The 19,702-nt window shown below is 35.6% G+C and overlaps 1 protein-coding gene and 1 pseudogene across 11 annotated transcripts in view; both read right to left on the bottom strand.

Annotated features, from left to right (window-relative positions):
* Braf (B-Raf proto-oncogene, serine/threonine kinase) overlaps positions 1–19,702 on the bottom strand; it is a 128,232-nt gene that overhangs the window by 32,220 nt on the left and 76,310 nt on the right. For 5 of the 11 annotated variants that reach the window (XM_076913500.1, XM_076913499.1, XM_076913496.1 and 2 more), the window contains 8 exons: positions 15,524–15,683; positions 12,624–12,659; positions 12,251–12,287; positions 10,545–10,664; positions 7,799–7,941; positions 6,442–6,559; positions 3,828–3,912; positions 2,753–2,929 (listed from right to left, as the gene is read on the bottom strand). In XM_076913500.1, the coding sequence (XP_076769615.1) occupies positions 2,753–2,929; positions 3,828–3,912; positions 6,442–6,559; positions 7,799–7,941; positions 10,545–10,664; positions 12,251–12,287; positions 12,624–12,659; positions 15,524–15,683 (876 nt within the window). The remainder of the gene's footprint in view (positions 1–2,752; positions 2,930–3,827; positions 3,913–6,441; positions 6,560–7,798; positions 7,942–10,544; positions 10,665–12,250; positions 12,288–12,623; positions 12,660–15,523; positions 15,684–19,702) is intronic. The other 6 variants (XM_076913502.1, XM_034519780.2, XM_034519781.2 and 3 more) reach the window with 3 other exon arrangements.
* LOC117721086 (ferritin heavy chain pseudogene) lies at positions 16,738–17,794 on the bottom strand (annotated as a pseudogene).

Genomic DNA, 19,702 nt, shown 5'->3' with positions numbered 1-19,702 from the left:
TAATAATTTCATTTTTTGGTTTTACTAAAGTTTATCATCAGTTTTCCACCTGCTTTCCAACTTTCAAAATGTTGCTACTGTCTTCTTCCTATCATCCTGATTAGTTTAGTCTTTATATAAATATTTCTTTATTGTAGTTTTAATGGGGGTTGAAAGACAGAGGGGAAAAAATTTGTCACTTTAATTCCAAACTTCCTTAGTCATTTCAATACAGAGTTTTCAACTGTCAAGGACTTTAGAAACTAGAATATATTGGTACAAGGCAGATGTAAATTACCATCTCAACTGGAAACAAACAAACAAACAAACAAAACCCAGGAAAGGCATTATACTGTGCTTCATTAGTTTTAAATTGATAATAAAAAGTAAACGCTCTTAGAGGACTTAAAATTTAATACTGCTTTTTCAGCTACGAAAATCTAGGAAAAGTCTGATAGAGTGATGTTCATACATGTATCGGCAGGTAAGCAGTGTTTTCAAGTTTTCTATAAAAGTACATTGGTAATCCCAAACTGTAAATAATGGAAAGTATCACCTATTTCTTGATAACTCTGGAGTTACTGATTTTCATAGGTTCTTTCCTATGATCACACCTGTTTTAACTAACCCTGTCATTCCACTACCTTTTCTTCTCAAAATAATTATAAATACTAGTTTTTATTGCCTGTTTATATCAAAAGATCTTTTTTGTTATTCCCTCTGCCTTAAAAAATTTTTTTTAAAACATTTCTAAATTTTGATACAAGCAGAATTTGAATTTCCTTTCTGGACAGTAAACAATACAGTTTTGTATAATCATGCATGTATGTCTTGTCTTGTCTGTCTGCTTGCCTTCCTTGCTTTTCTTCATTTTACTGATAGATATTGAATATCTACCAGGGCCTAGTCCTGGCAATAGCCATAATTCAATGAACAAAACAAAGCCCCTTCTCTTACCCAGTTTGTACCTAGTGGAAGCAACTGAGAATTTTAAAAGTCTGTTAGAATTAGCACATAGAAAGGGGTAAAGTGAGTGGGGGACATACTAGTTATATACATTAATCAGTGAGACAATCTTAAATAAAAGTATTTATGGTACCAGTATTCCAGAGAAAAAAGTGCAGATACAGAGCTGCTGAGGGAGAGTGCTCAGCCTACTGCAGAAGTGCTAGAGCTCAGTGGGAAAAAGGAGGAAGCTTTGCTCTCTGCCAGAGATTTTCTTCTTAAGGTTTTAATACACTCTTTTAGATTTGAGTACATTAAAACTCTAGCTCTCTTGAAAGGCTGAGTCTATTTTGTTAGTAAATACTTTGTCTTGCTCCTCCCGGTGGTGAAGTGTGTGTGATGAGTATGTGTGTGTGTGTGTGTGTGTGTGTGTGTGTGTGTGTGTATGTTCGTTTGAATAAGAATGTGCTCATAGGCTCAGACACTAGAATGCTAATAGGGAGTGGCACTTTTTAAAAGGATTAGAAGAATTAGGTTTGGCCTTGTCAAAATGGGTGTGGCTTTTTTTTTTTTTTTTTTTTTTTTTTTGCAGTGTATCACCTGGGGTGAACTCTGAGGTTTCAAAAGCCTAATCCAGGCTCGGACTGTTTTTCTGTCTAGAGATCAGGGCATAGTTCTCAACCATTTCTCCAGTGCCCTGCCCTAATGCTAATGGACTAGACCTCTAGAATTGTAGGCAAGCTGGAAAGTCAATGATTTCTTTGGTAAGAGTTGTCTTGGTTATGGTGTTTCTTCACAGCAATAGAACAGTGATAAAAGCATTTTGGTTGAACAAAGGCTTGCAAGTTATTGCCTAGTTTAGAATGAAGGAAGGTGATACATTTATGTGTTTATTCCCTGTAACTGATCTTGAGACAAGAGTTGTTAGGACAGGTATTCATTTTTACCCTTTTGTTCCAATTTGATGATGCAAAGGTAGAATAAGAGGTTTTAAGACAACTTTGCTAAATATGTGACCTAACATGTTACTTACACTAAAAGCCTGTTTCCTTACCAGTAAAAGTGAAATTAAAATATCTATTTTATAACATTTTAAAGATTAAATGATATAATAGTCCATTCACACAGAATTAAGCCGTTCTTTTAAACTATTCATAGAACTTTCAAATTTACATTTTATTGTTTTTCAGCTAAGTACTTTTTTTGAAACAGAGTATCTTTAGTTCTAAAACTCACAGAGATCTGCCTGCCTCTGTCTCCTGAGTGCTGGGATTAAAGGTGGGCACCACCGCACCCAGCCCTGGTTCATTTTAATCAGTATAAATCATAAAAAACATATCTCTTGAGTTACAAAGTAAAATTCAGTAGATATAGCTGTTACAACTTGAAGTTCTCAACAAGGATTAAAATATAGATATTCATTTAAAACTTTATTAACTGGCCATCTTATGGTAAAAAATGTAGGCATGTAAGAGAAAATGATTTAAAGGCAACAAATAAGTCACATATTTCCTATTAACTATTAATAACTTTTTTTAGTGGTAGTGGGTCTTTTTTTTCTGAGGGTTCCTGCTTTTCTGTACTTCCACTGTTCACATAAATCATGGAGTGTTAATCATCATTTGCAATTATAAACTTCACATCAGATACATTACTTCTTGTATACTTTAAAGGCTGAACTAGAGAAATAACAGTTTCAATATGCAAGTGTTATCTAGTAGTTAGTACATTTGTACAGAAACTTAATATCCAACCCCTTAGGACCTTTAAAGTATCCTTAAGTGGATTTCAAAGGCCACATATGGAGATTTAACAGCATTGAACTTACTCCATGCCCTGTGCAGTCTGCCGTGCAATATCTATAAGTTTGATCATCTCAAATTTGGTTTCAATGATGTGGAGATGGTGATATAAGCTGGAGCCCTCACACCACTGTGTAACAATAGCCAGCTGTGGCTTTGTAGAATAGCCCATGAAAAGGAGGATGTTCACATGTCGAGTTTTCCTGTCAAAAAGAAACGTGACAATGAGTAACAAACAATTCTTTAAAAAGAGCCAAATCAATACAATGCTTTCAGAAAAAAGTACCAGAAACAAAGCAAGACTGACCTGTAATTATCGAGTCTAACCTCCAACTCCATTCAGAAATACAGAAATATATTGAGGAAGCAGAGGTTGCTTTCATTTGTTTAAGTTGTTCTAAACTTATTAGGAAGTTTTCTATGTGGAAGTAAAACCATTTTCCTCTAACCTCCACAACTAGCTTCCTTGTTCTGTTCTTTACAATACAAGAGTAACTATGTACCCTCTTGAATACAACAGCCTTCTCTGGACTAAAATCTCAGTTTTGTTGAACATTTCCCTCACATAAAATTATAATTACAGAATCTTCCCTGTATAAGTTTTCTTTTTTTCTTTTTTTAAAATTTTATTTATTTATTCTATGTATATGAGTACACTGTAGCTGTCTTTAGACACACCAGAAGAGGGCATCGGATCCCATTACAGATGGTTGTGAGCCACCATGTGGTTGCTGGGAATTGAACTCAGGACCTCTGGAAGAGCAGTCAGTGCTCTTAACCTCTGAGCCATCTCTCCAGCCCTAAGTTTTCTTATCATGGATTTACTCTCATTTGTCAGTGGTCCTCAAGTCCCAGGGCCTAGGACTAAATACAATTTTAAATGTGTTTTGATATATTTAGAATTTTTAGGGTATTACTTTCCTAGAAGGAACTAGTATTATACACAATCAGACCTTTTTTATTTCCATTAATTCAGTCTTGTCTTCTAGATGCAGGACCAAACGACACTACATATCAGGAGAACAATATGAACATAAACTCTAAGTAGTCACATTTTGTGTCTTTAAGTCAATCCACTGGGAAGTTGTGATCTCCGCTCACCTGAGCACTCCTACTTCATTTTTGAAGGCCTGTAACTGTTGAGGTGTGGGTGCTGTCACATTCAACATTTTCACTGCCACATCGCCTGAAAGAAAATTGTTACTCCAAATTTTAAATTGTAAAATATGAAATATTTATTCTTGGGTTTTTTGCTACTTGTCAGTTTTCAACACATCATTACTAAACTGTAAATAAATTATATTTAACTACCTAGTAATAAACTACTTTTCTTCTTCTTTTTAACAAATACTATGGGGCACACACATCCTTCAATCCCATACAAAGCAACTAACAATGATACTCCTATACTACGATCTGAAAATATTATCTAAAATATAGCGAACTTCTTCACCCCGGGGATACAGCTTAGGTACCTAAGTACTCAGAATTCTCCTAATAATTTAATGATGTTGACTGAGGTGCTACTTACCAAGTGAGTGCTCAAACCATGGACAACAGAACAGGAGGTCCAATGCAACTTGGCTTAAAATAGAAACCTGCCAATTTTTTTCCCCAAAAGTTATGGCTTACTTATGTGAACTGGAAAATTATTAAACTTATAATCACAGTGTAAACACTTCTAGTATTTTACACACGTCTAGTGGATATGTAAACTGGTATAATTACTTGGCAGCACTGATGGGAGAATATATAAAATTGTGAGTATGCATATGGTATAGTTCTAAAAATCTCTCCTAGGCATATAGCCAGTAAAAATACACACAGATGTTCTTTAAAAGACATATACTAAAAATATAAACAGCAACATCATTCAGAATTTCATCAAGTGGTAAGTACCCAAATGCTTATTACCCCATAGATGGAAGGAATCACATTTCAAAGAGTGAAATGTGATTCCTTCAGAGGACGAATGGCACACAAACACACTCAACAACATCAATGGATCTTGAAATATTGAGAAAAAGATTGTACAATATATTCTATTGAAGTCAGGATGTTAGTTGTCTTTGCAAGGTGAGTGAATGAAGAGGGCATGTGGAGAGCTTCTAGAAGGCTAATAATATTACACTTACTAACCACAAATGTATTCATTCAGTTGGTGAGTTTCAATTACCTGAACACTTAGACATTTTAATAAATTTTAACATAACCACTATAAATCTTGATTTTTCTTAACTACCAAAGTACTATAGTATTAATTTTATCAGATACCACATAACAATGCTTAAATGTTCCAGGAAAATGTAAAGGTTCCCCATAGGAGCTGGAGAGATGGCTTAGTTAAGAGAACTGGCTACTCATGCAGGTCTTGAGTTCAATTCCCAGCAACCACATGATGGAACACAACCATCTATAATGGGATCTGTTGCTGTCTTTTGTCATACAGGTGTACATGGAAATAGAGCACTCATATTCATAAATAAGTCATTAAAAAAATCTCCCTAACTATGGCACTCAGAAATAAACCTTGGTATATGTGTGTCTATATATATGCATATATATACTTATATATGTATACAGTATAAAACTTATGAATGCATATGAAATAAAGTTGAGAGATTCAGATAGTATTTTTATACTGTTAAATGCATTATATAGATCTTTAATATAAGGCATTACACATGCTGTTTCAAACAACTCAATATATTAAAAACCTTTCCATATCAATGTAGTTCTATTATGTAATTTTGATTCTTATATAACCATATATGGATGTGTCAATGTTCTACCCGACTCTTCTATTAGTAAGTACTTGAGTTATTTTCATTTTCTATTATTGCTATGCCTCTTTTTCCCAAACATCAACCTGTTCATTGCTGTCCAATTACTTGCCTAGGCTCAGTGTACATACCGCTGACCTTTCATATTTCCACAAAATAACCAGGATTACAATTACAATCTTCACATGATCAATGAAAAAAAAAATCTGTGTTCAAGGAAAGTCATGACTTCTATCTTTTGAGTTTCTAATTCTTAGAAAGTAGTGAGGCTAAAAACTTTTTATGTCTACTTGTGATTTATAATACCTATAAAATCATCAAAAGGGATACTTCTAAAAGAAAAATGAACTTCCTTTGGGACTAATAGTGTGCTGATCTTCATCTTTCTGAATCATTATTGTAAAGTACTAACAGCAATCTTGGCTACTCTGAAGCCAGTTTTTATGGTCCACCATTTTTGTTAGAAACCTTTGGAGAACTCCTGCATTTGATGAAAACAGTTTAACAATGCAAACAGTGAATATTTTGACTTCATATTTGTTTTTGAGACAATCTCTTGTCACTCAAGTTGGCCTTGATCTTTCTATATAGCTAATGATGTACTTGGATTCCTAATCCTCATGCTTATACCTCCTAAGTGCTAGGAATATAGGGGTGTGTGTCATCATGCCTGTTGTTCTTCCCCCCAAGATATTTCTTTGTGTGGCCTTTTCTGTACTATATTTTCTCTGTGAACCAGGCTGGCCTTGAACTCAGATCTACTTGCTTCTGCCTCTTGAGTGCTGGGGTTAAGGATATATATGCTATTATGCCCATATTTGGCTTTTTTTTTAAAATAAACACTTCTTAACATATCTCATTTGTGCCAATGGCACTGTATTACATACATACCGTGTCCCAATTGTGCCAATGGCATCGTATTACATACATACCATGCCACTTTCCCTTGTAGACAGTTCCAAATGACCCAGATCCAATTCTCTGTCCCACTGTAATCTGTCCATCAGGAATCTCCCAATCATCACTTGAGTCTCTTCTACCAAGTGTTTTCTTGAAAAACAAAGTGTAAAAGTCAAGCCAAGGCAAACAAAGGAGAAAAACCTTAATGTTTCATGCTAAATATATGACCTACCTGACAGAAAGTTAGAAACAGAGCAAGGTCTTCAAAAAAAAAAAAAAAAAAAAAAAAGAAGAGGAAGAGGAAGAAGACGAGAAGGAGGAAGATGAAGAGGAGGAGGAAGAAGAGGAAGAAGAAGACAATAAAATATCCATGTTGAAAAAGTAATAGTTATACTCGTGACTCAAAATATAAAATTAAATTTACACAGATAATATTGCTTCTAGAAGTAGTAATTCAGGATGGGGGATTCATGGAGGGGAGACTGGGAAGGGGGTTAGTATTTGAAATGTAAATAAATAAAATTATTTAAGGAGAAAAAAAATAAAATTAAATTTAAACTGAGCCAATACAAGGATGGAATAATTACTTAAAAGTAGAAATAATTGGGGCTGGACAGATAGTTCAGAAGTTAGGGGCAGTGGCTTTTTTTTTCCAGAGGACCCAGGTTCAAGTCTCAGCACCCACCTGACAGCTCAAAATCATCTATAACTCTAGTTCCAGGAGATCCATTACCCTCTTCTGACCTCCTTCACCACGGGCATGTACATGCTGTACTTACACATGCAGTCAAACACCCATAAACACAAAATAATACTAATTAAAAAGTTAAAAATAGAAGTAATTTACTATGTGTAGATATACATATTGTTATTCTTAAAATAAAATGGCTTTTTAACTATTTGGAGGAACTACAGAGGCATAATAATTCATGGCTATATATTTGTGGCTAGTTTGGCTTCAAGTGCCGAAAATTTAAGTCAACATTGGTCCTGGATTTCCTTATATGTCTTAAGTGATTTGGCCATCAGAAACAAACAAACAAACCAGCCAATTTTTTTGGTAAGGTAAAAGTGGAAGAAAGTTATTTTCTAATATGGAAGACTGTCATTTGGTCTTGTCATTTGTCACTGGAATTCTGAATCAGCTTTAGAACACATGCTTTATATGCTTACTCATGCTTTCTTTTTCTCTTTCCTTATCTTAGAAACAGAACACTATTATTTCCCTTTCAAAATGGCCTCAAAAATAATATTAGAAACCAGAGCAAAAGTCAGTTTTGTGTGAATATACTTTATGCAAAACCCTATTAATGTGATGGGACCCTTGTATCCCAGTGTTCTTACAATTAAATGGCCCAGTTACAGAAAGAGCAGAGCCCAGATCCTTACCATCCGACTTCTGTCCTCCGAAGATGAGGATGAGGATGATTTCCTTTCCCGCTGAGGCCCTGGAGATTTCTGTAAGGCTTTCACGTTAGTGAGTGAGCCGGGTAATGAGGCAGGTGGGGTGGCCGACAAGCCTGTGGTTGACCCTAAATTAGAAAAAGGGGAAATTATCCACATTAAGGAGGAGCAAGCATTAAGGAGGAGCAAATATGTCCACATAACAGGGGCAGAAAGTGGGGAGATCTAGACTTACTTTAAAATGGAGTACATATTTAAATATTGGCCCTTAATAAAGGGTAGGCCAAAAGAGGCATGATATGTAATTAGTACAGTAAATTTTTTTTTTTTTTAGTTTTTTGGCCAATTTAATGACCCTTAAAATAAATAATAATAAACAATTTAGAAAAATACAATCTCTAAACCAAGACACAATTTCTAAAATTCACTCCCAAGTTCCTGTGCCTTTGATAAAAAAATTAAAACATCACAATCAATGCACAGGCATGGTACCACACACCTTTAATCCTAGCACTAGGGAGGCAGAGGCAGGTAAATCTCTGCATTTGAGGCCAGCCTGGTCTACAGAGAGAATTCCAGGAGAGCCAGAGTCCAATAATACAAAGACCCTGTGTGATAAAACATAGAAAAAAACTAACAAAAACTCAACAACAAAATCAATGCAAATTTCTTTTTTTTATTGGATATTTTATTTATTTACATTTCAGATGCTCTCCCCTTCCCCATCCCCCAAGCTCCCTATCCCATCCATTCTCCTCCTTTATGCTTCATACCTCAAAGCAAATCTTACAAAACAAACTTACTTTGTATTATTTCAGTAGTCTCAATATTTTAAAAATATGTAAACATTAAAACAGAATCATCTTAATGGCCTTCCTGTTAAATATTTCTTTCCTATTAGTCTTACATTTATATTTATTATTTAAGAGATAGTGAGCAGTGCCAGTGGTTCTTGAGGGTTTTTTTTCTATTAAATGTAGACTATGTTACCTTTATTGCAAAGTTAATATAAATGAAGCTAAGTAGGCTCTCTTTTTGAAAAATTATTTATATTTATTTTATGTACATTGGTGCTTTGCCTGCATGTGTATGTGTGTGAAGATGTCAGAACTCCTGAAGCCAGAGGTACAGAGAGTAGTGAGCTGTCATGTGGGTGCTGGGAAGGGAACCTGAGTCCTATGGAGAAACAGCCAGTATTTGTAGACTGATGAGCTATCCTCCCAGTCCCACTACATAGGCTTGAAGACTTTCTGAGAACTTGCTATTATAAGGGTAAACAAGTAAATGCTATGGCATCTCATCCATATTTCAGACATATTCTAGTATTTTATATGCCAAGTGAACTTTGTAAGTAGGCTCAGATCAGCAGAAATGGAGCTTTTCTGATATGTAAACTTATAGTTACTCAGTAGCAATATGTACAGTATCTGGGACAGAGGAGGTTAGAGCAATGACTCCCCAGAGGAGACAGTGAGTAAGGCCTGAGATTTCTAGGTAGAATTTTCATGCGCAGCTGAGAAAAACCTCTAAAAAATATTATTCTCAAAGGTTTAAAAAAAAAAAAAAAAAGAGGCTCTTTCCAGCAGCACAGATACAAATGACAGTATTTAAATGTATTTAAAACATCTGGACAGATGTTTGACAGCCACTACATCATGTTATAGTGCCATATGAAAGTTCTATGATTGCATATGCAATTTTCTAAAAGAAAATGGTGTCCGGAATTTCTTTTAACTAGAGCATAGTACATTTTATACTGCTCACTGATAAATTTCCACATTTTAAAGCAGTAACAACTTTCCCAGGTTTCAGGCACAGTTCTCATTTATTGGATTAGTTAATTACATCACTAAGTATTGAATGACTTCCACTATATTTATGGTTTGTCTGAAAAACAGCTGGGCTGATGGAAAACTCTAAAGTACCATCATTATATTAGTTAGATGTCACTAAGTGTATCAAAGCAGTAAAATATTCCAATTATAAAAAGATATTCAACTTTATCTTAAAATTTTAGTCAATTTAACAGTGAATTAAAATATGACATGGTAAACTATGGGACAGTTATACAAATAACTTTCCTTACATGAGGGGCATAAGTCAACATATAAATTCAGTTTTTCTGAATTCATGTTTATAGATTAATTTAAATATATATCAAATATAAGGGGAAAATAGAACAAAAAATTACTAATATTATTAAATTTCAAAACATTGTCAAAAGTCTCATAAGAATTCTTTGGCCTCAAACCTGCAGTGGTTTTCCTCCTACCTCTACATCTCAAGTGCTGAGGTTATAGATGTGAGCCATATGCCCAATATACAACTTTTTCATAGGGGTTTCCATATATGTTTTTATTTTCTTAAACAATATTAATATTACTTAATAGAAAAGTATCATCCAATGCACTAAATAAAAAGAATCCTGCCTGTGTCTCCCAGAATTTAAGAAGTTACCAAGACCAAGCAGAAATAAGACAACAGTAAGCAAGATGGAAATCCCAACTCAGAAATGTCTTGCTTTTAAAACTTTGTAATGAACAGCATACAGGAAGCTTGCAGTAGTGAGTATGTGAGAAGCACATTCAGAGCATTCCAGCCAGGCCAAGCAGAGATTTAGTACTTCAAACTCTCACACTTACAAACACACGCTGTGAGGGTGAGGCACAAACAGAGTCTCTATCTATATTTAGTTTGCTTGGGTGAGAACAAGAAAGAAGAGCCCAACTACCTCTGAACACTGGGCCAGGCTCAAAATCAAACACTATTTCACTGGGGACAGAATGGAGGAGGGGGCTGGGAGTCCGGGATTGGTATTTCCGAAGACAGCGCATCAGCTGGTTCAAGGGGGCTGTTAGAAGAGAAAGAGAGGGGCAGGCAAACACAGGAAGACAGACACACAGAAGAAATGAAAGAAGTCATGGGGAATAAATTAGATGAACTGAAGCCTGCTTCACAAAATAATTCTGGATGATATTTTAAAAATCTGCTTATATTTTCACAAAAACCCCAATGAATTTTTTCAAAGTGACTCATTACAAGAACAAGAAATGCCACTTGACTTTAGGTACTAAGCAGGCTGTTTACTACTAAGTTAACTGTGATGCTAACATGATGGAAACATTTAAATGCTGGATGTATCGGGCAAAATTATCAGCAGCCACAGTTACTAAGACATACGAAAGTCAAACTGGCAGCAACATTAATTGGCAGGCTCATGGAATAACAAACAACACAAACTCTTGAATATGTGATAAAGTCAATATTAAGTACGTAATTTAGGCTTGCTACCTGGTATCTTGACAGGAGTACAGAACCATAACAAAATATGGCTTATAATGTTTACTCAGGATAAAAATATGGAGTCTGGGTGGGCTTGGATCTATTCTGAAGATACAGAAGGTCACAGCGAAGAAGCCAGCTCTAGGCACAGTGTACAGCTAACAGTCTTCCTTATAAGACAGAAGGCAGCTGAGAAGGTAAGCACAGAGGACCTCTTGCAAGACAACGTGAAGACAGTCTCAAATGCCATCTCTTAGAAAACATGTGGGGTACATTATACAGAGTTTGCTTGTTTTATTTTTTGAGAGAGCCATGCTACGTACACTGGACTAGCCTCAACCTCATGTTCTTCTTGCCTCAGCTAGGATTACAGGCATATGCTGTCACATTTGGCTCAAAAAGCATTTTCTTAAAATTATCTTTGCTAGAGGAAAAGCCAGATAGATGGGAATTCTGTAAGAAATCTTTACTAAAATCTCTCATTTGTATACTTTCTTCACTATACCCATCAGGGAGTAACTAAAATTTTCCATTAATATAATCTCTCATTTGTATACTTTCTTTACTATATCAATCAGGGCAAGACTAAATTTTTCCATTAAGTGTCCATTCCATGAAATAAATGTATATTTCAAATAGATCTAGAAAGTGGATGGGAAATACTTTATAAAGTCTGACAAATTGAGATGTGGTAGGCAATCCCAAAGAATGATATAGAATGACTCAATCTGATTCTAAGCTCTATCTGTAAGTATTTAGTGTAGGCCAAAAGAAATTTAGTGACTCCAGCATTGGAGGGAGCAGAAACTAAAAAGTGGATAAAACAATTAAGGGCCCTCCTTGGTGGAGAACCTAAGATTGGAAGGGAAGCATTTAAGACTTTCTTCCACGTCTTCTCATGTTCTGTCCTTGTTATGGATAATTTTAAATTCTGCTACCAGTAAATGATAACTACTATATTAAAAAAACAAAACACAAAGAAACCAAAAACCCATTTGGTTCTCTACACATTTTTCTCTGTGTCTGTTTCATGAAAAAAAAGAAAAAAAAGCAACCATAAAGGAGACAAGCAGCAAAGCAATTGCATTTTTGCCTTAAAACAACAACAAAAACAAAACAAAACAAAAAAATAGCAACCCTAAAATCACTACTTACCTCCATCACCACGAAATCCCTGGTCTCTAATCAAATCCTACAAACAAACAGTAAAATATGTTTATTCAAAGCACATGGTAAAAAAGTAACAACAATAACAATAACAATAACAACAAATTTTCTACTATGTATAAGCAGAAGGGTTAATTCAAAACAATACCTGTCTTATAATTATTTCACAAAGCAGAGACTATTAAATTAGCTAATGTACATGACAAACACTAAAGTTGAAGCACTTGCCAACCTAGACCTACATGAAAGGATTATTAGTCCTGGTCAAATGCTGAAATCCATTTCAGACCACTCAGTGGCTTCATAAATCCTTAAAGAAAATTCTACTGGCACATATTAAGAGCCATAAAAATGTTCATACCCTTTGATCCTGTAATTCCACTTCTGGGAATTTTTCCTAAGGAAATAATTCAGAAGAAAAAATGATATGCACAAAGATGTTTAGTGCAGCATTATCCATCACACCAAAAATCAGAAATAATTATTTCCCTGTGATAGGCATTTTGACATATTATGGTTATGGTGTATCAATTTAATGAAGTAGTATACAGTTACTGAACAATTATGAAACTTAAAACATGAAACATGTTTACATATAATAAAAAATACAAAATTAAAAGCACACTGAATACTACCATAAAAATGTGGATGTACAAGAAATATTAAAAAGGAGGGGAGATCAAAATAGCTCAAATAAGGATCTGTTTAAACTGGTCTCTAATATTTAATGCAGCTTTTAGAGTAATGTTGGCAGGAGGGGAAATTCCATATGTAATGAAATTTGGATCCTAGTCTATAAAACCTGGATTAGTTTACTCAGTTTAATTTAAGTGTTAGGGATTGAAAGGCCACAAATGTTTCTAAAAAGGTTAGTTGTAAATAGGCAACATTAAAGAGTAAATTATTTACTGGTGTACTACATAGAACCCTTCAACACATGAAAGTCTTGGTGTTTTCACTACTTTCTGTGGTTTCAGAGCTTACAAACACACTGAGATGTAGGCACATGAAAAATAAGTAACCGTTTAAGAAAAAAGAGAGATATATCAATTTGTTATAACTTACTACCATTTAAAAAGTGGAGGTATTGACAAGACTATTAGTGACATACATTAAGACTATGATGATTTGGCAATCTGACACAGGGCTTCCAGCCTCTAGATCTATGAGAATTGGTGACTATAGTGCAAAAGAAATGACACGAGGATTTGCCATTGGTGAAGCAGCTGAAGAAACCTGAGTCAGGGCTGAAGAATAGACAGGCATGTAGAAAAGCAAGGGGCTTTCTAGACAGAAGGCCTCACAGGAGAACACTCATAACCTTTTCTGTTTCCTATCCTAGCTCTGAAACCTCCCACACCTACAGATGAGCCGAATGTGGCTTTCCCACTCTTAGAAACTCCTGCCACGGCCAACACGGTTACACTTCTCAATCTTACGTGTTCATCTAGCTACTTGGTCTACATTAAATGGGCTATTCTAGTATGTTAAAATGATTTCAACTGTTCCCTAATCTTCTAGTCCCTTGTCTGTCATCCCTGTGATTCAGCATTACAGAAGAAACCAACCAAAGAATTTCTGGCAATACCTTTGTTATCTATGAACATCTGCACAAGTAGTATCAGCTGTAATTTCTAAATTCATTCATTTCCCCCTCCCTCCCTCCCTCTTTCAGGGTACTGTGTTTCTAGGCTGGCCTCCAACTCCTAATCCTCTAGTGCCTTTACAGCTCTCAGTGCCAAGGCTAGAGGTGCACACCACACTACCTGGTTGGCTTCCATCTACTATGTTTTTTTATGTGGTGGTTTGAATAAGAATGGTTCCCATATGTTCATAATATTTGAATGCTTGGTCACTAGGAAGTAGCCTTGTTGCAGGAAGTGTGTCACTAGGGTAGGCTTTGAAGTTTCAAAAGCACACACCAGATTGAAACTCATTCTCTCTGTCGTCTCTCAACTACTGCTTCAGAACTTGCCTGTATGTCACCATGCTCCCATGATGAAAATGGCGTAAACCTCTGAAACTGTAAGCAAGTCCCCAATTAAATACTTTCTTTTGTAAGAGTTTATCTTGGCCATGTGTCTCTCATTAAGATGTGTACTCAGATAATAAAAAGTGACTGAGCAGGAATAAAAATTTTAAGTCATTAACAGCTTTCAAACAAGAGAACAGATGATAAAAGTATTATAAAAAATTATCCTGGTGAGAGCACCAGGGTGGAAATGGGTAAAGAACAATTAATGGTAGAAATAGATGAATTCAGATGTTCAAATGAAGGAATATGGAGGCGAATGGTGGTATCAAGTAAGTCAGCACAGTCTGAGACATAAAGGGGAAAGAAAACAGTTATGGCAGTTATGAAAAGGATAAAAGAGTAAGGCATAAAGTGATTCTTCAACTAGCCAAGCCCAAGAAGCCAGGAGGACAGTCACAAGCAGAAAAAGGGAACAAGTTTAAAAGGCTATTTGTTTTCAAATAGAGATGAAGGCTCCAAGCTTGAACACACCAAGAACACACCTAACCTACAAATACCGTTGACTCCTTATTTTCCAAGCTCCTTACTCCCATATCTCCCTCTCCCACTTCTCTCTTCCTGTGTGTTCAGGTCTACATAAAGAGAGAAAGGCCTTAGTTAAAAAGGGTACTAGGAAAAAGCTACTTATATGAACTTACTCTCCAAAATATAGGGAAGGAGTCTAATAAAAAATAGGAAGAAAGTCTGATTTTATAATCCTTTATTCATAATTTATTTTGGTAATTAAATATAACTTATAATAAATCATTTTGAAAGTTAATAAAATTTTAGTTATAGTCCCAACTGTAAGATTTTTAAAAATATAAACTCAGAACTGTTTTTGTTGGTTCTAATGCCAAACTCATGACAGAACAAATACAAATTCTTATTGTCATTTTCATAACACATTAGTTGCACAAAAATCTTAGAGAATTCATAAATTCCCAAGGGCACCTATTAATTCTTAAATTCAAATTCTTAAATTTAAATTAAAATAAAGTCATTTTAGTTTAAAACTAAACTAAACTAGAGATAGTGTCATAGAAAAAAAGTGAGAATAACTGTAACTCAGAACCAGTGAATACTATTATTAGAAAACATGATAGGGTGTTTGAATCTATAATGTATGAGCCTAGCATTTAGATGATAAATGAAAAGTGGCATTTACTTCCAATCTGTAGTAAAAGTACAACAGAAAACCAGAGAAACACATTCAAACTGTTAGTTCTAGCAATGCTAGTACTTACGTCAATATTGACAGGTTCAATTGTGTTTATATGAACATTGGGAGCTGAGGAAGACCGGTCTCGTTGCCCAAACTGATTTCGATGGTCTTCATCTGCTGGTCGGAAGGGCTGTGGAATTGGAATGGATTTTGAAGGAGATGGACTGGTGAGGATTTGGGGCCTGGAAAAACCAAGTCATTGTGGAGATAAGATTTGGAGCAATTATATTAATAATATTACATAAAATGAAAGTTATGATTATTGTATTTAAAATGATAAGCTTTAAAGAAACACAATTCCAGTAGTAACAGCTTTACAAAAAGCATTGGTTTAAAAAAAAAAAATACCTGCAATTAGTACTATCAAAGCTTTACTCAAAAGCAGACCTTCTAAGGACTATCAATGATAAGAACAATGATTCTGATCCAGAAAACTCCAGAGGAATCTACAAATGGCTAGAAATTACCTGTGGTTAATCAGTAGAAGTTCTTATCCTTTAAAATTATACACAGAATTAAAATGCTTCAGGTAGGGACTAGCTGAATAAAATACGCTGTTTTCTTATATACTATTTTTCATAATCTAAAGTTACTCAAATAAAAATTTGAAGAAGGTAGTTAGGAAGTTACAAATAGATTTGAGAATATACGTGTACATTTTAGGACCCTAAAGATAGAATTGCTACTTAATACCAGTATTGAATGAAAATTTTATAATATCAAATACCATCTCCAAAATTTTAGAAGATAATCTATATGGTGCCAATTATCTTTCATATTTCAAAAATGTTTTTTATGTCTAATTATTAACATCAGAGACAAAAAAAGAGAACCATATAATATTAAACCCTGAAGCAAATATTTAAAATAACTAAAAAAATTTGGGGTATTGTGGTTGTGAGGTACACATGGAAGCCAGAAATTTGGTGTCAAGTGCTTCATCTCCACCTTATTTTTTTGAAACAAGATCTTTTCACTGCAGCTAGAATTTACAATTTGTTAGACTGATGGCCAGCAAACTTCACAAAAATCTTATCTCTGTCTTCCCAGAATTGAGGTGTAAAAGCATCTTTTATTCCCCTGAAGAAATTGTCTCTGAGGCTCACTGCCTCAGTCTGCTAACCTAGGCCTAGTCATGGAAGCTTCTAGCCTCCATACAATCTTATATAGGCCTTACATGTATTCAGCCTCCAAGATTTACTGCTGAATAAGCTCACTCCTTCCTAGTTCTTTCTGAATTCCAGCTGACTGGTTCAATTCAGATGCTCAGGTTCAAAACTTTTCTCAAAGCTGACTGATTCAATCTGGCTTCTCTCTCAGCCTCTCCTGAATTGCTCTGCTTGAACTCATACTAACTTTGGCAAAATGTTCTGATTTTCTGGCTTTTTCTCATTCTCTGGCTCATTTTGTCATCACCTGGTCAAGCTTGTTCTCTTTCTGCAGCCTATCTCTTTACAACTGTCCTGGTAAACTGCCTCCTTCCTTCTTTTTTCTATGTGCTGCTCTCTTAACTAGTCTCTTTTTCCTATTTTCTCCTGTGAGTTGGGCATATTCTTTTTTGAGAGGGTGGGAGAGGTATCAAAATCCTTAATTTGAAGAAATGGTACAATTTAAAGAACTTAAGCAGACGTTTTGGTGCAACTTATAGAAAAGATAAAGGCAGCCCAACCTATATGCACTGCCTCAGTGACCAGTAAAGTCACATGGCTTTGGGGAAGTCAGTTTAGGTCTCATAACTGTGTCCCAGGGTGTGCTTGACTAAGAGATATTCTGTCATGCCAGTTTCAGGGGCTACCATCTTGCATAAGTTGGCCATGTGGTGACGCTGATCTTTGATGGATTTCACCTGCTCACTCAGGTAATGCATCTCAATGAAGTCACATAAGAGGGGCTCATTCCTGTGAGTAGTCAGTTTGTGCAGTTCCAGTTGTGCCTGACTCACACTCTTTCCAAGTGCAGTGCACACTCCATTGCATTCAGCCTGCTCTCCCAGGCATCACGGTCTGATTTCTTTATATCCTGCAGGAAGATGCTACCACCTTATTGGTTCTACAGCTTCATCAGTTTCTCATCACATTCTCTCTCCTCATGAGATTGATAGAGAAAGTATTTGGCAAAGTTCTTCAGAGCCACATTATCCCAGTCAAAACAGCAAGACATAGACAGATAGATGTAGGAGGCATATAATTCCAACTTGTTCTGACGATTGATGGCAGCCTCCTAATCCTGATGGTAGTTCTGGCAACACTTTGGAGGGAGAAGCAGTGGTCATGGCAGCAGCAGGGCAAAGTGCAGCAGAGCAACAAAGTTGCAAAGTGCTCAGGCTCAGAGGCCAACTGGGGTCAGAGGGGTTGAACACGCAGTTCTGTTCAAGAACAGTTGATGCAGGAAACTGCAGGTAATCTGGGCAAGAATGTCTCAAGTTGGGCATATTCTGTTCTGTCAGATCTTTCTCTGATTCATCACTTTGTCTACCACTTAGACATCTCTTTCAAACATGGGTGCTTCCTTCTACAAACTAACCTTACCTTCATTGTTTGGGATTAAAGGTGTGTGCTAAGGGCTGGGCCACACCGCAACTACAAACAGGTTTTGTTTTCTTTCAGTAAATAATACAATTTTGGAGTTCAAAGTGTGATCAAATATCCTGCACCACTGGGGTCATGGGTTTCAATGACAGTCACAACTCAATTTTTAGGTGGGCAATGGGGATCCAAACTCAAGTCCTCAAGCTTTTATGAGAAGGACTTTAGCCACTGAGTCATCTTCCCAGCCCTAAAATTATTTTGATTAAAATACTTTAATAGGTTACAGAATGACTTATTAAGATTTTTTTTGCTATAGATAACAGAATCTATGAGTGCTGGCCTAAAGAGCCTGGCGTGAAGAACACTAGAACTTTGAGGCTAGATTATAAACTCCTATAAAGATTTCAGCTCCTTCAGAAAAGATTCTCAGGAGCAGGGCGGTGATTACTACTTGGGGGAGGATCCAGTAAGGCTTAGCCTAAGCTTCAACTGGCCATGGAAAGTCCAGCATGGACCAAGTTCTCCTCACATACTGGTCATCATTTTATTCCATATTATAAAAGCTAACCAGCATTATTTAGTTCTTATTAGACAAGAAGGCAATGTTGAGATAACAAGGGAAACTATAAAAGAATGGTAATAAAATATAATAAGAGGGGCCAGTGAGACCACTCAGTGGATAGAAAGGTACTTGCTACTAAGCCTGATGACCTGGGATTGATCCCTGGAACCGAGATAGTGGAAGGAGACCTTCTTCCCCAAAGCTGTCTTCTGACTTCCACAAAGGTGGTGCCTCAGCATGTGCATGAGTGCACACACATATGCACACAATCATATTAAATACACAGAATCTTCTAAATAAAGCATGTCATCATTCATATTAACTACATGAGTCTGTTTAAATGAACAGGATATACACATTATTCTCTAAAAGAAATGGGTATAAGCCCAATTACAATTAATGGAACTGGATTTGAGGGAAGTTATGTTTCATCTGGTTATCCAGAAATGCTCAGTTTTTGTCAAAGCTGTCCTTATTCTTGTTTTATAAAGCTAAATAAAAATAGAAATAAAAAGTCCTTTGCTAAGGAATCTTTGAATATCCAAAAATTACAAAAATGTTATTAGTTAATAATTATTCAGAAATAAAAACTGTTAAGCTTCTTTCAGTCTTAGGACAATAGTGCCTTTTAATTCAGGACTAAAATCTGGGAAAGCCTAAATTAACTAGGATGTACAGAATAGTCTAATTAATATAATATGTGACCAAGCATTGAGAGGCAATGAACTACTCCTGAAATGTACTGAGTAAAAACTATAACAGAAATATGAACTGTATAACAAACCAGAATTCTGTTTACAAAGGACAGATTCAGAAACAAGTTGAAACAAAACCCCGTATTTAATCTGGTAAAAGAGGGCCTGTCACACAAAACCCACATGACATGTAATACCATTTGGAGGGTGAAGGAATGCCTGGGTTCAAAGTTAACTTCTCTACTCTTGAAGGCAAGTATATGACAACTGTGAGCAATATTTCATTATTATACCTATCTGTACAATGCTTTAATTCAATGCTTAACAAAAACAATCCTCTAATTATAATTTGGCTTCTCATTACTGTCTTTCCAAAGAAGAGTGGGACCATCTTACACACGTCTGGATTAGGTAAC

The sequence above is a fragment of the Arvicanthis niloticus genome, chromosome 15, assembly GCF_011762505.2.
Source record: "Arvicanthis niloticus isolate mArvNil1 chromosome 15, mArvNil1.pat.X, whole genome shotgun sequence".
NCBI lineage: Eukaryota > Metazoa > Chordata > Mammalia > Rodentia > Muridae > Arvicanthis > Arvicanthis niloticus.
This window is presented reverse-complemented; position numbering and strand designations above follow the sequence as displayed.